At 38.4% G+C, this 19,188-nt stretch overlaps 4 protein-coding genes across 4 annotated transcripts; 3 read left to right on the forward strand and 1 right to left on the reverse strand.

Annotated features, from left to right (window-relative positions):
* The first annotated feature begins 3,281 nt into the window (after nt 1-3,281).
* LOC127251605 (uncharacterized) lies at nt 3,282-7,384 on the forward strand. Its single transcript, XM_051275368.1, has 15 exons — nt 3,282-3,782; nt 4,145-4,256; nt 4,426-4,538; nt 4,645-4,767; nt 4,850-5,064; nt 5,222-5,297; nt 5,679-5,765; nt 5,858-5,938; nt 6,045-6,077; nt 6,203-6,256; nt 6,355-6,396; nt 6,541-6,619; nt 6,716-6,786; nt 6,882-6,950; nt 7,043-7,384. Exons 1-15 carry the CDS (start codon nt 3,612-3,614, stop codon nt 7,058-7,060), a joined length of 1,344 nt encoding a protein of 447 aa, XP_051131325.1. The 5' UTR covers nt 3,282-3,611; the 3' UTR covers nt 7,061-7,384.
* A 5,299-nt stretch (nt 7,385-12,683) lies between these two features.
* On the forward strand, nt 12,684-13,517 carry LOC127255599 (uncharacterized). The gene is made up of 3 exons (XM_051281222.1): nt 12,684-12,848; nt 12,941-13,135; nt 13,235-13,517. The coding sequence occupies exons 1-3, from the start codon at nt 12,684-12,686 to the stop codon at nt 13,385-13,387; spliced, it is 513 nt and encodes a 170-aa protein (XP_051137179.1). The 3' UTR covers nt 13,388-13,517.
* Nucleotides 13,518-13,946: 429 nt separating this feature from the next.
* On the forward strand, nt 13,947-15,122 carry LOC127252842 (uncharacterized). Its single transcript, XM_051277175.1, has 3 exons — nt 13,947-14,275; nt 14,368-14,733; nt 14,831-15,122. Exons 1-3 carry the CDS (start codon nt 13,947-13,949, stop codon nt 15,120-15,122), a joined length of 987 nt encoding a protein of 328 aa, XP_051133132.1.
* Nucleotides 15,123-16,738: 1,616 nt separating this feature from the next.
* On the reverse strand, nt 16,739-18,009 carry LOC127252848 (uncharacterized). The gene is made up of 3 exons (XM_051277186.1): nt 17,572-18,009; nt 17,323-17,497; nt 16,739-17,190 (listed from the first exon to the last, which is right to left on the reverse strand). Exons 1-3 carry the CDS (start codon nt 18,007-18,009, stop codon nt 16,739-16,741), a joined length of 1,065 nt encoding a protein of 354 aa, XP_051133143.1.
* Between the last annotated feature and the right edge of the window lie 1,179 nt (nt 18,010-19,188).

Genomic DNA, 19,188 nt, shown 5'->3' on the forward strand with positions numbered 1-19,188 from the left:
AAATCCAATCCCAAAAAGACACACTTACTAATATCTTTTAACTGGACAGTTTCGGAGCTTGCAGAACTCTGTTTCGACCGTTGCCATCGTACTCTTGTTAGCTCTTCAGTCTTTGTGTGGCGCTGCTCTAATCCGCTTTTCAAAATCAAAGCATGACGTGAGTTGATATACAACTGTTTTTGTCACGTGTGCAACGTATTTACATTCCTCTAAAGTACATGGCATAGCATAAGATATTTAGGATTTATTTGTTTGTTCTTTTAAATGGTTTAAAAAAATATTTTTTTTAACTGAAATAAAATTTTATGTAAATTATATAAAACTCGTGTAATATATTAATTTTTTTTTTATAGAAATATATAATTATTTCGCAAAACAAACAAAGTTTTAGAAATATGTATGTAATATATTAATTTTGGATTTTGATACATTTTTTTAAGAACATTAAAATAAAGATATATTTTTATTTTATAAAATATCAAATCAATTATTAATTTTTTATTATTCTCAAATTTTCAAAACTTCAAAATCTTCTAAGAAATTGTCTAAACAAAATTTGTAAGGATGTGTGTCTTTTGATGAGTTTGAAAAAATTTTGGTTTGGATTTGATATGAAAATAATATTTAATGAAATATTTTGTGAGAAAAAAAAATGTATTTTTTTTTTTTAAAAATACAGAGTTCAAATAATAAAATTTGAAAAAAATGATGCAAAAAAAAAACATACCCTAAGAGACTTTGTTCACTTTTGAGTTTTTTTCTTTTTCTTTTATTTTTTTTTAAAAAAATTATTCAAAAGTTTTTCCCTTTAAAAAATTTCATGTTAACGGAGGGATTTCCAATTTGGAGATCGTGCCAACTAAAAAACTTATAATATAAATCTAGACAATGATTATTCTGCAAGTAGGGGTGGAAATAGGCCAGGCCAGGCCAGGCTTTGGTTAAATAGGCTTGGCCTGTCTTAAAAAGATATGGCCTGAGCCTGGCCTACCAGCCTGAAAAAAAATATTTTTAAAGCCTGGCCTTTTTAAAAGCCTGGCCTGGCCTACGAGCCTGTTTAAAAGGCTACATAATAATTTATTATTATTATTATTTTTTTTTTTTTTTGTAAATTTCGTACTATAAATAAAAAATAAAACAGATACAATTATTTATATTATATATAAAAAAATAAAAAATTCTGTTTTTTAATGACAAAAATAATCATTTTTATTGCCATATAAAAATACAATATATTATACTAATAATTTGCAAAAAAACGTATATTACAATTCATTCAAATATATATATAATTATTGGGAATAAGTCTTGCAAACTCCAGACAAAAGCTGATAGAAATTACTGCATAATGACATTAAAAAAAAAAAAACAGTTCACATCAATCTATTGTCATTAAGCTGATTGTTCTAACAAAGAAATAAGCAACGCTAACTCAGAAGCAATATTAAAAAATTCGACAAAAATATTTAGAAATTAATAACATAGTTTTTCAAGTTCACGTCACCCACAGGCCACAAGCCACAAGAATTGCAAATTCCCCCAAAGTTTCTGAAACCATTAAATCTGTTCAAGTACAAAAGTTGATCAAATTAGTATTATATCTGAAATTTCTTCCTTCTATATATAAATTACGCAAAGCATCAGAAAATTATATTAGAACAAAAAGAAAAAAGGAATATCCTACTTACCAATACAATAAAAGTTTCAAGAGAAAAAAGGAACATGTGTGCAATAGTTGTTCATATTTGAAATTTTTTATTGGGATAAAAATTATTTTTATTTTTGTTTTTTTTAATAAATTTATAATTAAAATTTTTTTTTATATATATCATTATTATATATAAAACTATTCTTATTTTATAATAATAAAAAATAATTTTATATAATAATAATATTATTATTAAACAGGCCGGCCTGTTTAGTAAATAGGCTTTTTCATAAGCCTAAGCCTATTCTGTATATATAAACAGGCTTTAACAAAAATCTGAACCTGGCCTTTCTAATAAATAGAACAGACCAGGCCAGGCTTGATATAGGCCAGGTCATAGGCCCCTGACAGGCCGCCTGGCCTATTTCCACCCCTATCTGCAAGATGCTTTGAAGATATTCATTTTTATGTCATGTGTATATATAATATATATTATATATGTGTGTATAATTTGTTTATGTAATTTTTATTAAATATATTATTGTAATTTTATTTTATAATATTTATTATAATTTATAAAATTTTGTATTCTATAAAATAATATTCTCTCTGTACCATAAGTAAATATTCATTTGTTTTTTCACGTAGTTTTAGAAATATTAGTATTATATTGGGATACAGTGGAAATAAAATAGAAATGACTAAAATAACCTTATTAGTACGTGTGATAATAATGATATTTGTGTAATATATTATAAGTTGTAAGGGTATTTGTAATGTTAGTAGATAGTATATTTCCTTAAAAAAAAAAGAAATAAATACTTTGTTACGAAACGGATTGAAGGGAGTACTAATATTGAATATGTTTTTTAATTTAAATTCTTAAAAATAATATTAATATTAAATATTTCTATTACATCATTAATTTTGAAATTCCTAATTATTATCTCTATATTTTATTTTATCAATTTAAAATAATATTTATAATAATAAAAATGCAATATAAAACAATAGGTTGATAATAAAGTATTAATAATGAAAATAAATTAACTGAAATTAAATAATATATAAAAGTATTATTTAGAATTTTAATGAACTAAATACTAAAAAATTATTATCACTTTAGTATTGATTAATTATAAAATTAATAAAAGAATATAATTTTAAAGATAATGTATATAATAATGGGAAAATAAAAAATAAAAATAAATTTATTTGTTGTGCGTATAAAATAAAAAAGAATATTTCAGCTGACGTGATAGAAGAGAAAAAAAATGAACGGGCTAGTCTACCTAACTATCCAATACATAAAATTTGAAATTTTGAGAGGTTTTGAAAATTTTATAAATAATATATTATTTAATTTTATATTTTGAAAAAACGAACCTAAACTATGCAAACCAAGTAACTACCCGCCTACCGCTGAGCTCGCTCAACTGATTTTCAACACATATGCAGTTACCCACCCACCTACTCCAAATTCAAACCCAGCTGACCTTCAATTAGCTAGCCGGAGATTTTGGAAGATTTGAATTTTGAGGGAAGTGATCAAATAATCATTTGTTGGAAGTGGAGGTGGAAGAGATTTTTCATAATTTTTTTGTTTTTCCTGGTATTTGAATTGAACAGTTCGTCAACAAAGGGTGCTGTGTGGGGATCCCAGCCTCGATTTTTCTTCAGTTCAGATTTCAGTCAGCAATATGAAGGAAGTGGCCGATCTGCTTTTCGCTGTCCCCATCCACGTTTATTTCAAGCTCTACACCAACTGGATATCCGCATTACGCTGCATTCCTCAAACATCTGCTTTTGAGGGTGCGAGTCGCTTTCATCTCCGTAATTGGGCTCCAGATAAATATCAGTGTCGCCTTTTATACAAGAAAAGTTGTTGTTGCCATTATTGTTTGTTTACGTGATTTGACTGCGGCAAATTGCAATCGACGACTGGAGCAGAGCAGCAGCGGAAATGTTTGGGTCTGACTGGTGGAGGATGAGCCACCTCTTCGTGGTGGTGTTCCTGTCGGACTTCAGTACCTACGTCGTTAATCCGGCGATCAACGACGTCTTTGTCGATGCGGTTTGCGCCGGCAAAGATGAGTGCTCTCTCGCTCTTTATCTCACCGGATTCCAGCAGGCGGTAATGGTCGATGTGCATTCACACACTCACATTGGTCGTTTGATTCCTGCGTATTCCATTAGAATTCAAACAACAGTTAATTCACAGAGAACGTGTGCATCGAACGAGTCACACCGAAATTGGATAATGTTTATTACCTTTTCTTATAGCTGTTACCATAATAGTATAGTCTCAAATGAGCTAAGAGTGATTCAAATTTCAGAGTAGAATGTTAAACAATTTTCGACACAGTTCATTGTAGCTTCTTCGGTTCCTAATTTATGCTGCAAATCCTCTTTAGTGCAACTGGTTCTTTTCAAATTAGATCATATTAATGAAGGAATAGCTTATAATAAGAACCATAAATGTGTTGTTGGATGCAGATTACAGGATTAGGAGCAACGATTATGATGCCGGTGATAGGAAATCTGTCTGATGTTTATGGCAGGAAAAAGATGCTCTTAATCCCTTTGGTTTTAGCCGTTATTCCAACAGGCATGTTATGCATACTATTTGTATTGATTCTTATCTTCAGCTGGAAGACTCCCTAAAAATGGATCTTGCTATATATGTTCCTTTCATCTTTACAAGTTTGAGAATGATAAAATTGAGTAAGAAAAGTAATATACTGTTTTGAATAACTGGGCTGTAAATGTTGATGCAGCAATCCTGTCCTGTAAGAGAACAACAGATTTCTTCTATGCTTTCTATGCATTCAAATGTTTAACCGGCATGATAACTGGGGGTGGTGTTATTTGCATATCTCTTGCTTATTTGGTAATTCAACTTCATACCTACCTTCAGTTGATTTGATCTTTTTTTTGAGTTTCATCACTAAAGAAAATGTGTTGGTAAAGATAAATATAAGGATCCATTTTGACAGGCGGACAATGTGTCTGAAAGAACTCGCATATCTGCATTTGGAGTTCTGTCTGGCGTAACCAGTGTTGCAAATGTCATTGGCACCCTATCCGCTCGCTTCCTATCCACTTCTGATATATTTCTGGTAGTTTCATGTTTTCTTATGAGATCTTAGACTATGTCCCTTCACCACCTGAATCCATATTGTGTTTTAAATGATTCTGCAGGTTTCAACAGCTGCGTCTGCTGTTGCGGTTGTATATACAGCGCTCTTGGTGAAAGAGGAGAGCCATAATGATGATTCTAATTCTTTAGAACAGCCAATCCTCAATTCAATAAAACCACAAAGCCATGAAGAAGTTAATTGTGAATCATCAAGTCACAGTAACTTTATGACAGGCATTCCATCACCCAAGCATATAATTTACTTGCTGAAGAGTAGGTAGGAAAGTAGCATGTCTTTGGCTTTTACATGTTTTTATCTGATTGCATTGAGTGCCCAAAATAACCCTCTTTGGTTTTAAGTCAACACACGACATTTACCTCTTGTAATTTGGTAAATCTAGTTAAAGTAAATTGTGTTTCTGCTTGTCTTGCAGTACTACACTTTCACTGTTGGCAAGTGTTACTTTCTTCAACAGCCTTGCAGAGACAGCAATTTCGGCATTTTTACAGGTATTTATTGTATATTCTGTAGTTTGTTCGTGTTTTTTATCGTTAATATTTATTCAATACACTTCACCATCATACTGAATACAATTTCCAGTTAGATTTGTTCTGGGAGCATTACCTTTTAGTTGTAAACATTGATATCATTGTGGATAGAGCTTTACCTTTTAGTTCTCTGGAAGTTACATATCGTTGGAAGCGTAATGAACAGAATGTGAGTAACTATAAAAGCGTAGCTAGTCGTAAACTTTATTAGATTGTGCAACCCTCAGACATGAACAAAAAGTAAAAATATGAATCAGAGGGCCATTTAACTAGCCAGCCATAATCTCAAAGAGGTTTTAAAACAATTTTGGCTATTTTATTGACATGCTTATTGCATTGCAGTACTACCTAAAGGCTCGATTCCATTTCAACAAGGACCAGTTTTCTGAGATACTGCTAATTACCTATGCTGGAGTAACAGTAACCAGTGTACGTTCAGAATACTTGATGCAATTATAGAACTAATTTTGAAACTAAGAATATTATAAAAACATTGAAACCATGCTAAAAAATCTATGCAGATATTTTTCCTTCCGGCTGTTGGCCGCTTTATAGGAGAGGAGACCTTGCTTATGGTAGGACTCTTTGGTGGTTTCCTACATGTAAGTAATTCGTGCTAAACTCTACCGATCTTTCTTCTTATCCAAGATTGATGGTTCCATGTATTAACTCTTCCGATTGCTTATATTTAGAAACATTGTTATGCAGATGCTTATTGATAGCATAGCTTGGTCCCCTTGGGTAAGTTCTTCGACTTCTGACATTTATTAGCGCTTAAAATATGGTTCTCTGCCGTCATGAATGAAATGGCCTTATAAAGTTTTTAACTGGATAAGCTACAAATCATTGTCATTTGTGATCCATAGGTGCCTTATGCTTCTGCGTCGTTGGGGATGGTCTTCGCCTTGGCAAGCCCAAATGTGAGTAGCTAAAAATCCCTTATCAAGAATGTTGTGTTTCTCAATCTTCCTGTTAACAATGGCTTTGAGTAATTGCACACTCACTCACTCATTCACAGATAAAAAGCTTGGTTTCCAAACAAATTGGTTCAAATGAACAGGCAAGCTTCTTTCTTAACTATACCGGCTAATCTCAAATTACAAATTTTCGTGTATATCCCTCGTCCCTCCATCACTTTTTTTTTTTTTTTTTTGTTGATCGGCTCCCTCAATCACTTTTGGTGTCTGTATTGAATGGTCTGCAGGGCATTGCACAAGGATGCATTATGGGCATCACATCACTGACCTTTATTGCATCACCAATCATTTTTACCCCTCTTTCAGGTTGCTGCTTAATTAATTACCTTAGGAAACACTTAGGATCCACATATTATTCCCAACTGGTTCATAATCCATTTGTTCCTTAATTTTGCTGCACAGCTATATTTTTTGCTGATGATGCACCAGCTAATCTCACTGGCTTGAGCATCTTCTGCATTGCACTGGCTTATGTGAGTTTGAATTGAATTAAGTTGAAAAAAATTAAAAAAAGATAACACAACTTTTTGAAGGAATTATGTTGTGACATTGACATTTGTTGGTGCAGCTGATTGGCTTCATCTTGAGCATATTCATAAAGATCATTCCACGTGCTGCAAAAGCAGGAAGCCCTCAAGTAAAGATTTCATCCATTCTCTAAACAATTAAGGAAATTATGTCTGCAACAATGGTGACCTGCTTTCTGCTTGATAATGGTAACATTCACAGGTTGAAGAAGGGATGTGACAGCTACATTAACAACATCATCAATCTTTGATAGATTGTTGCCCTCTGCAACATATGCTAGCAAGTAAGTACCAAGCAAATATTGATTCGATGATGCTGCTGCTGTTGTAAAAAATCATATGTGCTAGAGATGTGTAGAGTAAGTATATTGAGGGAACGATGGAAGTGAAGAGACATTTTGATTTGTGATTAATAAATTATTGGATCATGAAAGGAGTGTTTTTCAAAAATAGATTTAAATTTAGATTTGTTTTTATTTATAAACTTTTATTTTCGTTATGAATAATAATGTAATTTTTTAGTCTTTCTAATTTATTTCTCACTAATGGAAAACATTCAGCAATTTTCATCTACCGATAAGTATAGAAGTGAGGTAATTTTATAATTTTGTGTTATTTTTTTCTTGAATTTGTTAAAATTACAAGAAATAGAGCAAGCCGAGGAGTGCTGCCCCCTCAAATTCAAGTTTGATATGAATCATATTAAAATTGAACAACAAAAAATATTACCACTGTAAATCGATAAGAGGAATAAGAGAAGAAGAAAAAGAATGAATAATACAGAATCAACAAGGCGTGGATGCTTGCTTGATGGGCAATGGGAAATATTGACAGGATTGATTGTATTGGACGCCTATTGATGCGCTGAACAATGTTGATATTGATAATAGAATGCACTACTTACCAATAAAATATAAAAATAAAATATTAGCTTGATAAAAATAAAATATTAGCTTGGTAATACAAACTTATTATTTTTTTTTTACGCTAATATTTGAATATTAATTATTATATTAATATATTGTATAAATTGAGAAAAAATATATATATAAATATTTTTATTAGTCTTTTATAATATAAATACAATAATATTTGCAGAGTAAATTATATAAATATAAAAATATTTTTAATATTAAACATAATGACTGCAAAACACAAACGGTACCTTTTTTGGGACGAAGTTTAGTATGTAATTTGGTACCATTTTAAATACAACACTTTGTGTATATGTACTATTGTGTTGAATATATATGTTATCTATAGGTATATATATCTGACACGATTGGGTCAAATGTATATATTGTCGTAAAAATTGTTATCGACGGTTTAATCGGCAAAGCCTGTCGGAATTGATTTAATCGTAGGGTTCTCCGGGTTCCTCCGGAAAGAGTCCAGGCAATCTCCAAAAAAAAAAAAAAAAATTACGAAGAAAGATGACAATAAAACAGAATGAAAGCTAAAATTGGAATTAATAAAAAAAAAACTGTAAAAAATTTGAAAAAATTACAAGAGGTAGTAAATTGCAGAGAAAAATCACACGCAGAGAAAAATTGTGGAGAATGAATGCCCTGTCCCCTTTGATCTCTCCCATTTTATTTGAATTTATTCGGATAAAGATTACATTCCTATATTCCCTCAACTAGATCCACTTTTTTCCAATCATCTTTGACTTGGGCTGTTTCTCTAGCCGGGCTGATCTAACCACTGGGCTGGTTGAGCCCGAAATCCCTTCCACTGACTTGGGCCTTCCACCGGGTTGCCAATTTCTCGAATCCTAGGTTGTACTTGTTCCGGACCGATCCAATCAAAGTTGGGTGTGTACAAATGTCCCTAATAAAATTATCTGGGTAAAAATTAATTTTTTGTCGAGGAAATTTTGTAAAATCCCTGCTTTCCAAGATTGGTCGGCGTGCTCAATCATTTCACTGTCAGTCTCATCCCTCGCCTATTTTGAACAGCTTCTTCGCCCTTCGAGGTAATCGATTCTACAACAAACCGCATTCTTCTCTCGATCGACAAAGAAAACTCTCGCGTCTCCTTTTACTTCCTCGCGGAAGCCTACCTTTTTTTCGTCCCCCTTTCATGCCGCCGACAAACTCAGTCCCCTTGACCTCGCACCGCACTGTGGCAACCTCCAGGCACCCTTTGTGAGGTGATTCGGAGACTGTTCCGTAGATCCAAGGCGATCCGCGGTGGCGAGTAGTAGTTCTTGGCGATTTTCAGCGGCGGTCGACGATTCTTGCGTCACGGGGGGTTCCGATCTCGAGGCCGAAAGCAAGCCCCCAGGCCGGCCACAATCCTCCGGCGCGCTCTGGAAAGATGGCCTCGGCGCCTAGGAGGGCTCGATTGGTGCTCGCACTGTTCGCGAAGGGCGAAGACGATGAACCTGACAGTTCCTTTGACGTTCTCGGAAGGGGTAAGCTTCTGCTGGCTCAACCTTGGTTCAATCTTAATGTTTTTTCTTCCCGCATATTTCGTCTTCCTAGCAACACTTCGGAGTTTAAATCTTGGATGACTAGGTCCTTCATTTGGGGTACAATGGAGAACTTGGAGTATTTGGGATATGTTGTCATTGTGTATTGAATTCATCCCCCGTGATAACCTCGTGATCAAGTCCCTCTTGTGTTTCTGAAGTCCGAGTATAAACGCGTTTGTATTCCATTTCGGATTTTAACCCTGACTGTACTAGATGTGATAGCAATTCTAGGTTTACCTTCAAAAGGGGTAGAGCCTCCCTTGTCCCCATTGTGCAAGTCTAGCCGGTTGCCCATCCTTGTCTCTTACGATAGTAATACCACCGTGAGCCAGTTCATTGCATCGAACATGCTTTCTAGTTCTGTCAATCCTTTGGAGCACAACGCTTTTCTTTTATATTGGTTCAACAAGTATTTCGTATGTTGTGCGTCGAAAGGATTTGTCCGGGAGGTCGAATCGATCTTGAATACTCTTATGTCGCGGGCTGAAGTAGACTTAGCTTCGGACTTCTTGGGTTTGGTATATCGTGCATGAATGATTTCCTAGGAAATTTTTCGGTGTCTTCTTCTCGCAAACCGGTCGGGGCAGGCCCTCTATAGTTCCTCGAGTTATGGGCGCGGCTATGTTTTCCTAGTTTAATCAGCCCGCACCTTGAACTTTCCACTGGTCAACTTTCGTTCTTAGGCCCGCATCTGGCGTTATACCCTTTTGTCCAGGGTAGTCTCAACTCCATCACTTACTCCAAGCAACTTCTTCACAATTACGACTAATAACTTTGTGACCTGGCACAGACCCATGATGAGTTGGTTGTTGTGTATTGGAAAGACGATCCGGACAAATATTATTTTCTTCGATAACTAAGATGACTACCTTCACACACTTATGAGTATTTTCGATATGTTGGATGATTCCATAGTCTTCTGACAAAGATGTTGATGAAGAAGAATTTTGAGCAACCATATTCGAAGACCCTCCCATTATGAAATTTATTTCTACACTTGATAAATATTTTGATATTTGGTTAAATATGTAATATATGCCACAAGGTGATAATTTATATAAGATATATAATGATAGTGTTAGGTAGATCCATTATGGGCTGTGTTCGGTTGGTGGAATGGATTTAATTTTTACTGTGAAATCACTATAGAGATTTCAAAAATAAAATCCACACCCTACTTTCCTACCCTGTAGCCTGAAAAGAGCTGTGAAGATTCTCTGCAAAGCTCCTCAAGTCCATTCACGGGATTAAGATACATGGAGGTGGTAGGTTGAGGTAATATATACACAACATCGGTTAGTAGTGTTTCGATTGTAGATTTACAGGGGTTTAACACCGGCGTGTCGGTGGGGAAGGGGAGTTACCAGTGGCGACAACCAGACGACACACAGGTAAGTCAATCTCGACCCCGTTTCGTCGATTTAGCGTGAGTTCGGGCATATTCTTCTCTGATTTTTTAAATTCGGCTGAAATTTGTGCAATTCGGAGAGGATATTTCTTCGGTTGTGGGTGATTTAGGTAGGAAGGGAGTGATCTATGTCTAATTTTAGGGATTATAGTGTGATTTTATTGTAGCAAGTATTACCCCCATTTTCGGCGTAGATCGAGTGTAATTTGTTAAACGGTGAGAAGAAATTGCTTTTTGATTTTGTATCGGAACGATTCTGTCGCTCTCGACTTACCTAGAAAGCTTCCCTAGAATAAGCAGTGGGTGGTTCGTGGGTAGTGGTTGCTTTGATTTTCTGGCACAAGTAATAGGTCGTAGCAGTTGCTGAATTGTGGAACTTCCGGCGAGAGTCGTTCGAATGTCATTAACACAGTCACTGTATGTAATAAGGGATATTAGGATCCTCGATCCGAATGTATGGGATGAGGTTTGTTCAATGTTATTACCCATTGAACCGTGTGTGCTTTCGAAAATCTTAGACTCAATATTGTTTCGAAGGTGTTTACGAGATTTCTTCGTCGTTAGTACCCTCTGCGGCCTTCGCTGTCGGTGTTTAGAAGGGAGTTATGCGCACTATTAAGATTTAGGTTGAAATTGATATGAGTTTTGTTTATTTGCAGATGGTAAGTGTGGGAATCAAGTTGAAATGTGTTTTTATGTTAGCTGAATTAGATGCTGCGAAGTACTTTCCTTTTAAAAGTCGATTGTAGTTCGCTTGAAATTAGGTACATACGCTTCACGCTTGTCACCCCGTAACGTAGATACTGGTTTTCCGCCAACGATTAATGTGTGTGGCTTGTGTTTCGTACAACTAGGTGCAGTTTTATTTTGCATTGTGTACTGAGTTTGAGCACCACAGTGATAGCAAAGTCATTTTCCAAGAAATCAAATCATTTGGATTAACATTGAGTTGAATGTGTGTTGTCTTTTTTCCTGGAATTACTTTGAGGTTTTGTTCAATCAATTCCATATATGTTAGGTCCAATTCCCCTTTCATCGTTGGTGTTCACACCCCTAAGATAAACCTGAAGCTTAGTTGTCATTGTCCACTGATTGGTACGTAAAGAAACAGTCGTTGTTGGTTGGATTTATATATTTGGGGGGGGCTGTTGGATTGGGAGAATAATGTGAAGATCTTCGCCGGTTGGGGTTTCAATTTTTAGTGCTTCGTTACTTCAGGTCCTACATCTTCGCTTAATGCTAATGCTTTATAAATTTAGAAATGCGAACATGTGTATTCACCATTATCTTAGTCGCTATTTCATGTAGTTATTATTTTAATATTGGAAATTTGCAATTGATTCAAGTATATGAAGCTTTTGTGTTAGCCAGTACCACAATATTAACATGCTTTCATGATCATTCCAAAACTCATAAATGGTTTCTTTTGGAATAAGAGTTGTAACGTTAGTGTGTGAAGGGATCTAGGGGTATCATAATTAAAATCATATAGATGCCGTGCGAGAAGGCGGACATGGCATAACCTATTCCTATTACAACATTGAAAGCGTAGTAGTAAAGTTTGTGCATACCCTTTAACGCATATAGGGTGCAAATTGTAGTGTGAAGTTCCGGACGCGCATAGTTCAACTGGGAGCTGTGACCCCCCTCCGAAACGCGGGATAAAACGCAAGGTTAGAGTGCATTCATTTATAAATTACATAAGAGCCGGTTCGTAGAATGGAGAGTCAAACAAACATTGCATACAAGAATGATTGGTATTTTGGATCTCCTGGTCAGACAATGCCACGCGGAAGGCGCGCAGCGGAGGACCCTCCCACACCGCAGGCTTGTTGGTCGTTGCCACAAGAGGAGTGTTTCCTCCACCTTGTGTGGTTGCAATGGCAGCTTGAGGAGTATCAGGGAACAAGCTTCACAAGGCCGGTGTAGGAAGATATCACGGCAAAGTTCAATGCGGAGATGAATGTCCAGTACATAGTAGACCAACTCCAGACGAAACTAAAGCGAACGAAGAAGACGTACTTAGAACTCCAAGAGTTGGTGGTGATGACAACGGGACTTGGATGGGATCCAGACTCGCGGTTGATAGTAGCAGACGAGGAGAGAAAAATTGACTGGGCTCGGGTATATATCGTTTTCACGCTTTCGAACCAATCGTATTATTATCCCTTTACGTTATAGTTTTTCGTTGGCCTAGTTTAACCATACTCTCTCAGGCTCATAGTGCAATGAATGGACCGGGTAGCCAACCAAATGTGGAACCGAATACAAATGATGGAACTGCTGGCACACAAGGGGGGTTGGATGGGACGAGCAGTACAGGCACGGGGACGGGCCACACTAGACCCTCCGAGGCCGGACCAAGTGTTAGAAGGGTTCGGCGGAGGCGAACCTCAAGTCAGGCGGATGAGGTACGTGCTGTGGTTCATGAAGAACTTACGAAAATATTGAGTCGTACTACTATGGAAAAGGAAGCAGAGAAGGCTAAAAATAAGGAGCATGTGGCACAGGTGACAGTCGCTCTCCTTGTCGTGCCCAAAAGTGCCGACGTCAGGAAAAAGGCCAACGAGATGTTTACTTTTCCAGAGTACCGCGACTATTGGTTGTCGTTAGACGAAGAGGATCGGATTCAATGGATCCACCAGTTTGTTGGTTCGGACTGATTTGAGAATGCAGGAGGTTAAGTTGGATCTTTGCTGTTGAATTGTGTAGGTCTTATCCTTAAGTAGTTGTAACTTATAATTTCAACATTTCACGTCACCTAGGTGGAGAGCTGGATTGTTATCATGTACTCGTTGGGAGTGGTTGTCGACGTTGTCGGCCTGTAACGTAGACTTCAGGTTCCGGAATGTTTGTTTCTTTATGTCAACTTAATGCCATGTTATCGGAAGAGTGGTTGCGTCGCCATTACAACGACACGCAATGTATTTATTATCGTATTTCCTTCACATGCAGACAACACATGGCGAATCGCAATGAATCAACCAACTCGACGCGCAGTCTTCTCCGTCAAGCACTTCGTTTGAGAGAAAAAAAAGAAAGGGAGGAGGAGAAGGGGGCCACTTTGTTTTTTGCAATGGCAACTACTGCCGCTGTGGCGTTAGCCTCAAGTACAAGGATGCATCGTTGCTATGACTAGATGCTCAGAGGAGAAGAATTCACCACGAGCTGATTAATGGGCACCCCGCTAGAATTAAAAATGTATTGCCGGTATCATCTGACATGTTTCAAGATCTTTGTGCCACGTTGGTGGAAAAGAGACTTCTGGAATGCCATTCAAGGCAGCGAGTAAAATTTCAAGAGCGTGTAGCAATATTTTTACACACAGTTGCCCATTCGAACCGGCAACGTTCCACTGCAGAACGTTTCCAACACTCGACATCGACCATTTGCGACCACGTTAACGAGGTGGCCAAAGCGCTTGTGCGCCTAGCACCTCATGTCATCCGGCCTGAGGACATGTCGTCCCCTGCGAGGAAGATTCGTGACTTCCTAATTTTCTGGCCGTACTTCAAGGTAATTGCATCTACTTGCATCCCTAGTTTGCTTGCGTCATTTTCCTATCCTATGATGACGTTTCTTTTCATTAGGATTGCATGGGCGCCATAGATGGAACATTGGTGCACGCATGATTACCTTATAGGGATCAACGACTCTTCCGCGGGAGAAGGGGTGACACGATGCAAAATTGTCTTGCGGTGTGTGATTTTGACATGAAGTTCATGTACGTGCTCGCTGGTCTGGAAGGGAGCACACATGATGCTCGTGTCTTAAGGGTCGCTATCCGAGAGCAAGGGGATTTCCCCTTCCCGCCGGACGGTACTATATGCCAAACTTCCATCGTTACTTGGCAGTTTAGCGTTTACGATCACCTCATATTCTTTTTTCATAATGCAAGGAAGTACTATATCGGGGGCTCTGGGTACATGAACGTTTTTCGGTGCCTTACACCGTACCGCACATATCGCTATCATCTATCGGATTTTCAGGGAAACAATACGTCCTCGAGGTAAGGAGGAATACTTCAATTACCGACACACACAATGCCGTAATGTCATTGAACGTGCGTTTGGTTGTCTTAAATGTCGTTTCGCCATTCTTCACAGGCCAATGCCAAACTACAAGTTTGATCGCCAAGTCAACTTTGTAATGGCCTGCGCCGTCGTGCATAACTTTATGTTACTCTATGGTGAGGATGTACTAGATCATGCCTCAGAAGGCCACGACTCAACCGATGAGGAATCAGTCCCTCAACCGGTTGCACACAATCGCCAAACACCGAACCCGGGCTGTGAAGACAGGGAAAATCAGAATGAATTTGGTGATATGATTGCGGACTGGCTTTGGATTAATAGATACGAGCACGTGGAAGAGTTCGACTCCTCGTGGCCTACTTAGGATTCTGTGTTTGATGGTGTATGGTGCGTTTCCTTTATTTTATGTATGACGTTCCACGCGCAGTTGTATAATCGAATTGAAGACTCATCCGTCTAGAATTGTATGCATGTAGCCCTTAACCGCCTCCCCGTTATGAGTCCTTGTGTAATGTTCCCCCACTTATCTTATAAACTACCATTATCCATAATCCGTCTAGAATTGTACGTATCTAATTTCATTATATTTTCTTCCATAACTTCACAAAAAGGCAATGTTGCAGTAATCATTGCGAATGAAAGAGATTTACACATTCAACAACACACCTACGCGTACGACCGGGGTGTTATATCCTGCAGTCCAATAGAGATTTACCCAGCCGCCGGCACAGTTTACCCAGCCGTCTGCACAGGCTGTGCCGGCGGCTGCTTTAATTTCTGTATGTCCTGTTGTATATGGCATTCGTGTATCTCCCGTTGCAAGGAGCCAAACTTTGCGCTCGTTTTTCCCACGCACTTTTCCATAGTTTTCGTGCACATTCATAAGACTGATTTCGTTACTGCGCAATAGTTGTCCTGGACCAGAAATAACACGATTAACAGCACACCTGCGCATACGAGCGCCGTGTTCCATTATGCAGTAAACCAGATAATTACGTAGCCGACTGCAAGGGGATTCTTAAATTTCTGTACGTGCGGTTGAATATGGCATTCGAGTATTTCCCGTTGCATTTAGCCGAACTTCGCGCTCGGTTTTCCCACGCACTTTGCCATACTTTTGGTGCACATTCAAAACAGTCATATCTTCACTGCATAATGTTTTCATACGACAGACATGGCCGAAGAAAATGATGAGGTCACTTTGATTCCTTTCAATTGGTTATGCCGCACTGAACCGGACATTGAGGATACGTACCAGGGAATAAGCATTTTACCGATGCTAACTAGATGCATAATCGATGCTGACGCCGTGGAAGCTATGGGTGGAGAAATGGAGATAGAGAAACTACTTTTGTGTGGGGCGTGGCGGAGGTTGTTTGAGATCAACGAGCCCATATACAAGGAACTAACATTAGAGTTTCTGTGCACACTAAAGCACGACAAGGCGAGTTTGTATCTGTATGACAAACCCAATGCCCTGCAGTTTCGCTAGGGAGGCCGTAGCTACTCACTATCTGTCACGGACTTCGCCATCGCACTAGGACTATATGACCGTGAATTCATAGAGACACACGAGTACAAAGTTTGGCTCCTTGCAACGGGAGATACACGAATGCCATATACAACAGGACATACATAAATTAAAGCAGCCGCCGACACAGCCTGTGCAGGCGGCTGTGTAAATCTCTGTTGAACTGTAGGATATAACACCCCGGTCGTACGCGTAGGTGTGCTGTTGAACGTGTAAATCTCTGTCCTTCGCAATGGTCACTGCAACATTGCCCTTTTGTGAAGTTATGAAAGAAAACATAATGAAATTAGATGCGTACAATTCTAGACGGATGAGTCTTCAATTTGATTATACAACTGCGCGTGGAACGTCATACATAAAATAAAAGAAACGCACCCTACACCATAAAACACATAATCCTAAGTAGGCCACGAGGAGTCGAACTCTTCCTCGTGCTCGTATCTATTAATCTAAAGCCAGTCCGCAATCATATCACGGAATTCATTCTGATTTTCCTTGTTTTCACGGCCCGGGTTCGGTGTTTGGCGATTGTGTGCAACCGGTCGAGGGACTGATTCCTCATCGGTTAAGTCGTGGCCTTCTGAGGCATGATCTAGTACATCCTCACCATGGAGTAACATAAAGTTATGCACGACGGCGCAGGACATTACAAAGTTGACTTGGCGATCAAACTTGTAGATTGGCATTGGCCCGTGAAGAATGGTGAAACGACGTTTAAGACAACCAAACGCACGTTCAATGACATTACGACATTGTGCGTTTCGGTAATTGAAGTATTCCTCCTTACCTCGAGGACATGGGTTGTTTCCCTGAAAATCCGATAGATGATAGCGATATGTGCGGTACGGTGTAAGGCACTGAGGAGCGTTCATGTACCCAGAGTCCCCGATATAGTACTTCCCTACATTATGAAAAATGAATATGAGGTGATCGTAAATGCTAAACTTCCAAGTCACGATGGAAGTTTGGCATATACTACCGTCCGGCGGGAAGGAGAAATCCCCTTATTCTCGGATAGCGACCCTTAAGACACGAGCATCATGTGCGCTCCCTTCCAGGCCAGCGAGCACGTACGTGAACTTCATGTCGAAATCACACACCGCAAGACAATTTTGCATCGTGTCACCCCTTCTCCCGCGGAAGAGTCGTTGATCCCTAGAAGGTAAGCATGCGTGCACCAATGTTCCATCCATAGCACCCACGCAATCCTAATGAAAAGAGACGTCATCATAGAATGGGAAGATGGCGCAAGCAAACTAGGGAGACAAGTAGATGCAATTACCTTGAAGTACGGCCAGAAAATTGGGGAGTCACGAATCATCCTCGCAGGGGACATGTCCCCAGGCCGGACGACATGAGGTGCTAGGTGCACAAGCGCTTTGGCCACCTTGTTAACGTGGTCGCAAATGTTCGATGTCGAGTGTTGGAAACATTCTGAAGTGGAACGTTGCCAGTTCGAATGGGCAACTGTGTGTAAAAATATTGTTACACGCTCTTGAGCTTTTACTCGCTGCCTTGAATGGCATTCCAGAAGTCCCTTTTCCACCAACGTGGCACAAAGATCTTGAAACGTGTCAGATGATATCCGCAATAAATTTTTAATCCTAGCGGGGTGCCCATTAATCAGCTCGTGGGTGAATTCTTCCCCTCCGAGCATCGAGTCATAGTAACGATGCATCCTTGTACTTGAAGCTAACGCCACAGCGGCAGTAGTTGCCATTGCATAAAACAAAGTGGCCCCCTTCTCCTTTTCCCCCTTTTTTTTTTTTCTCTCAAACGAAGTGCTTGACGGAGAAGACTGTGCGTCGAGTTGGTTGATTCATTGCGATTCGCCATGTGTTGTCTGCATGTGAAGGAAATACGATAATAAATACATTGCGTGTCGTTGTAATGGCGACGCAACCACTCTTCCGATAACATGGCATTAAGTTGACATAAAGAAACAAACATTCCGGAACCTGAAGTCTATATTACAGGCCGACAACGTCGACAACCACTCCCAACGAGTACATGAAATAGCGACTAAGATAATGGTGAATACGCATGTTCGCATTTCTAAATTTAAAAAGCATTAGCATTAAGCGAAGATGTAGGACATGAAGTAACGAAGCACTAAAAATTGAAACCCCAACCGGCGAAGATCTTCACATTATTCTCCCAATCCAACAGCCCCCCCAAATATATAAATCCAACCAACAACGACTGTTTCTTTTCGTACCAATCAGTGGACAATGACAACTAAACTTCAGGTTTATCTTAGGGGTGTGAACACCAACGATGAAAGGGGAATTGGACCTAACATATATGGAATTGATTGAACAAAACCTTAAAGTAATTCCAAGAAAAAAGACAACACACATTCAACTCAATGTTAATCCAAATGATTTGATTTTCTTGGAAAATGACTTTGCTATCACTGTGGTGCTCAAACTCAGTACACAATACAAAGTAAGACTGCACCAAGTTGTACGAAACACAAGCCACACACATTAATCGTTGGCGGAAAACCAGTATCTACGTTACGGGGTGACAAACGTGAAGCGTATGTACCCAATTTCAAGCGAACTATAATCGACTTTTCATAAGAAAGTACTTCGCAGCATCTAATTCAGCTAACATAAAAACACATTTCAACTTGATTCCCACACTTACCATATGCAAATAAACAAAACTCATATCAATTTCAACCTAAATCTTAATAGTGCGCATAACTCCCTTCTAAACACCGACAGCGAAGGCCGCAGAGGGTACTAACGACGAAGAAATCTCGTAAACACCTTCGAAACAATATTGAGTCTAAGATTTTCGAAAGCACACACGGTTCAATAGGTAATAACATTGAACAAACCTCATCCCATACATTCAGAACGAAGATCCTAATATCCCCTATTACATATAG

Source organism: Andrographis paniculata, unplaced genomic scaffold (assembly GCF_009805555.1).
Source record: "Andrographis paniculata isolate CXL003 unplaced genomic scaffold, ASM980555v1 Contig12END, whole genome shotgun sequence".
NCBI lineage: Eukaryota > Viridiplantae > Streptophyta > Magnoliopsida > Lamiales > Acanthaceae > Andrographis > Andrographis paniculata.

What these genes read in the sequence shown, in the direction of transcription:
- LOC127251605 (XM_051275368.1), top strand. Translation starts at nt 3,612, where the DNA reads ATGTTTGGGTCTGACTGGTGGAGGATGAGCCACCTCTTCGTGGTGGTG. An exon ending in CAATTTCGGCATTTTTACAG is followed by an intron (nt 5,298 to 5,678) that starts GTATTTATTGTA and finishes ATTGCATTGCAG; the next exon opens with TACTACCTAAAGGCTCGATT. An exon ending in AAATTGGTTCAAATGAACAG is followed by an intron (nt 6,397 to 6,540) that starts GCAAGCTTCTTT and finishes AATGGTCTGCAG; the next exon opens with GGCATTGCACAAGGATGCAT.
- LOC127255599 (XM_051281222.1), top strand. Translation starts at nt 12,684, where the DNA reads ATGAATGTCCAGTACATAGTAGACCAACTCCAGACGAAACTAAAGCGA. An exon ending in GAAAAATTGACTGGGCTCGG is followed by an intron (nt 12,849 to 12,940) that starts GTATATATCGTT and finishes ATACTCTCTCAG; the next exon opens with GCTCATAGTGCAATGAATGG. An exon ending in CCTCAAGTCAGGCGGATGAG is followed by an intron (nt 13,136 to 13,234) that starts GTACGTGCTGTG and finishes CATGTGGCACAG; the next exon opens with GTGACAGTCGCTCTCCTTGT.
- LOC127252842 (XM_051277175.1), top strand. Translation starts at nt 13,947, where the DNA reads ATGTTTCAAGATCTTTGTGCCACGTTGGTGGAAAAGAGACTTCTGGAA. An exon ending in TGCATCCCTAGTTTGCTTGC is followed by an intron (nt 14,276 to 14,367) that starts GTCATTTTCCTA and finishes ATTACCTTATAG; the next exon opens with GGATCAACGACTCTTCCGCG. An exon ending in GGAAACAATACGTCCTCGAG is followed by an intron (nt 14,734 to 14,830) that starts GTAAGGAGGAAT and finishes CATTCTTCACAG; the next exon opens with GCCAATGCCAAACTACAAGT.
- LOC127252848 (XM_051277186.1), bottom strand. Translation starts at nt 18,009, where the DNA reads ATGGCAACTACTGCCGCTGTGGCGTTAGCTTCAAGTACAAGGATGCAT. An exon ending in TTTTCTGGCCGTACTTCAAG is followed by an intron (nt 17,498 to 17,571) that starts GTAATTGCATCT and finishes TCTTTTCATTAG; the next exon opens with GATTGCGTGGGTGCTATGGA. An exon ending in AGGGAGCGCACATGATGCTC is followed by an intron (nt 17,191 to 17,322) that starts GTGTCTTAAGGG and finishes TTCATAATGTAG; the next exon opens with GGAAGTACTATATCGGGGAC.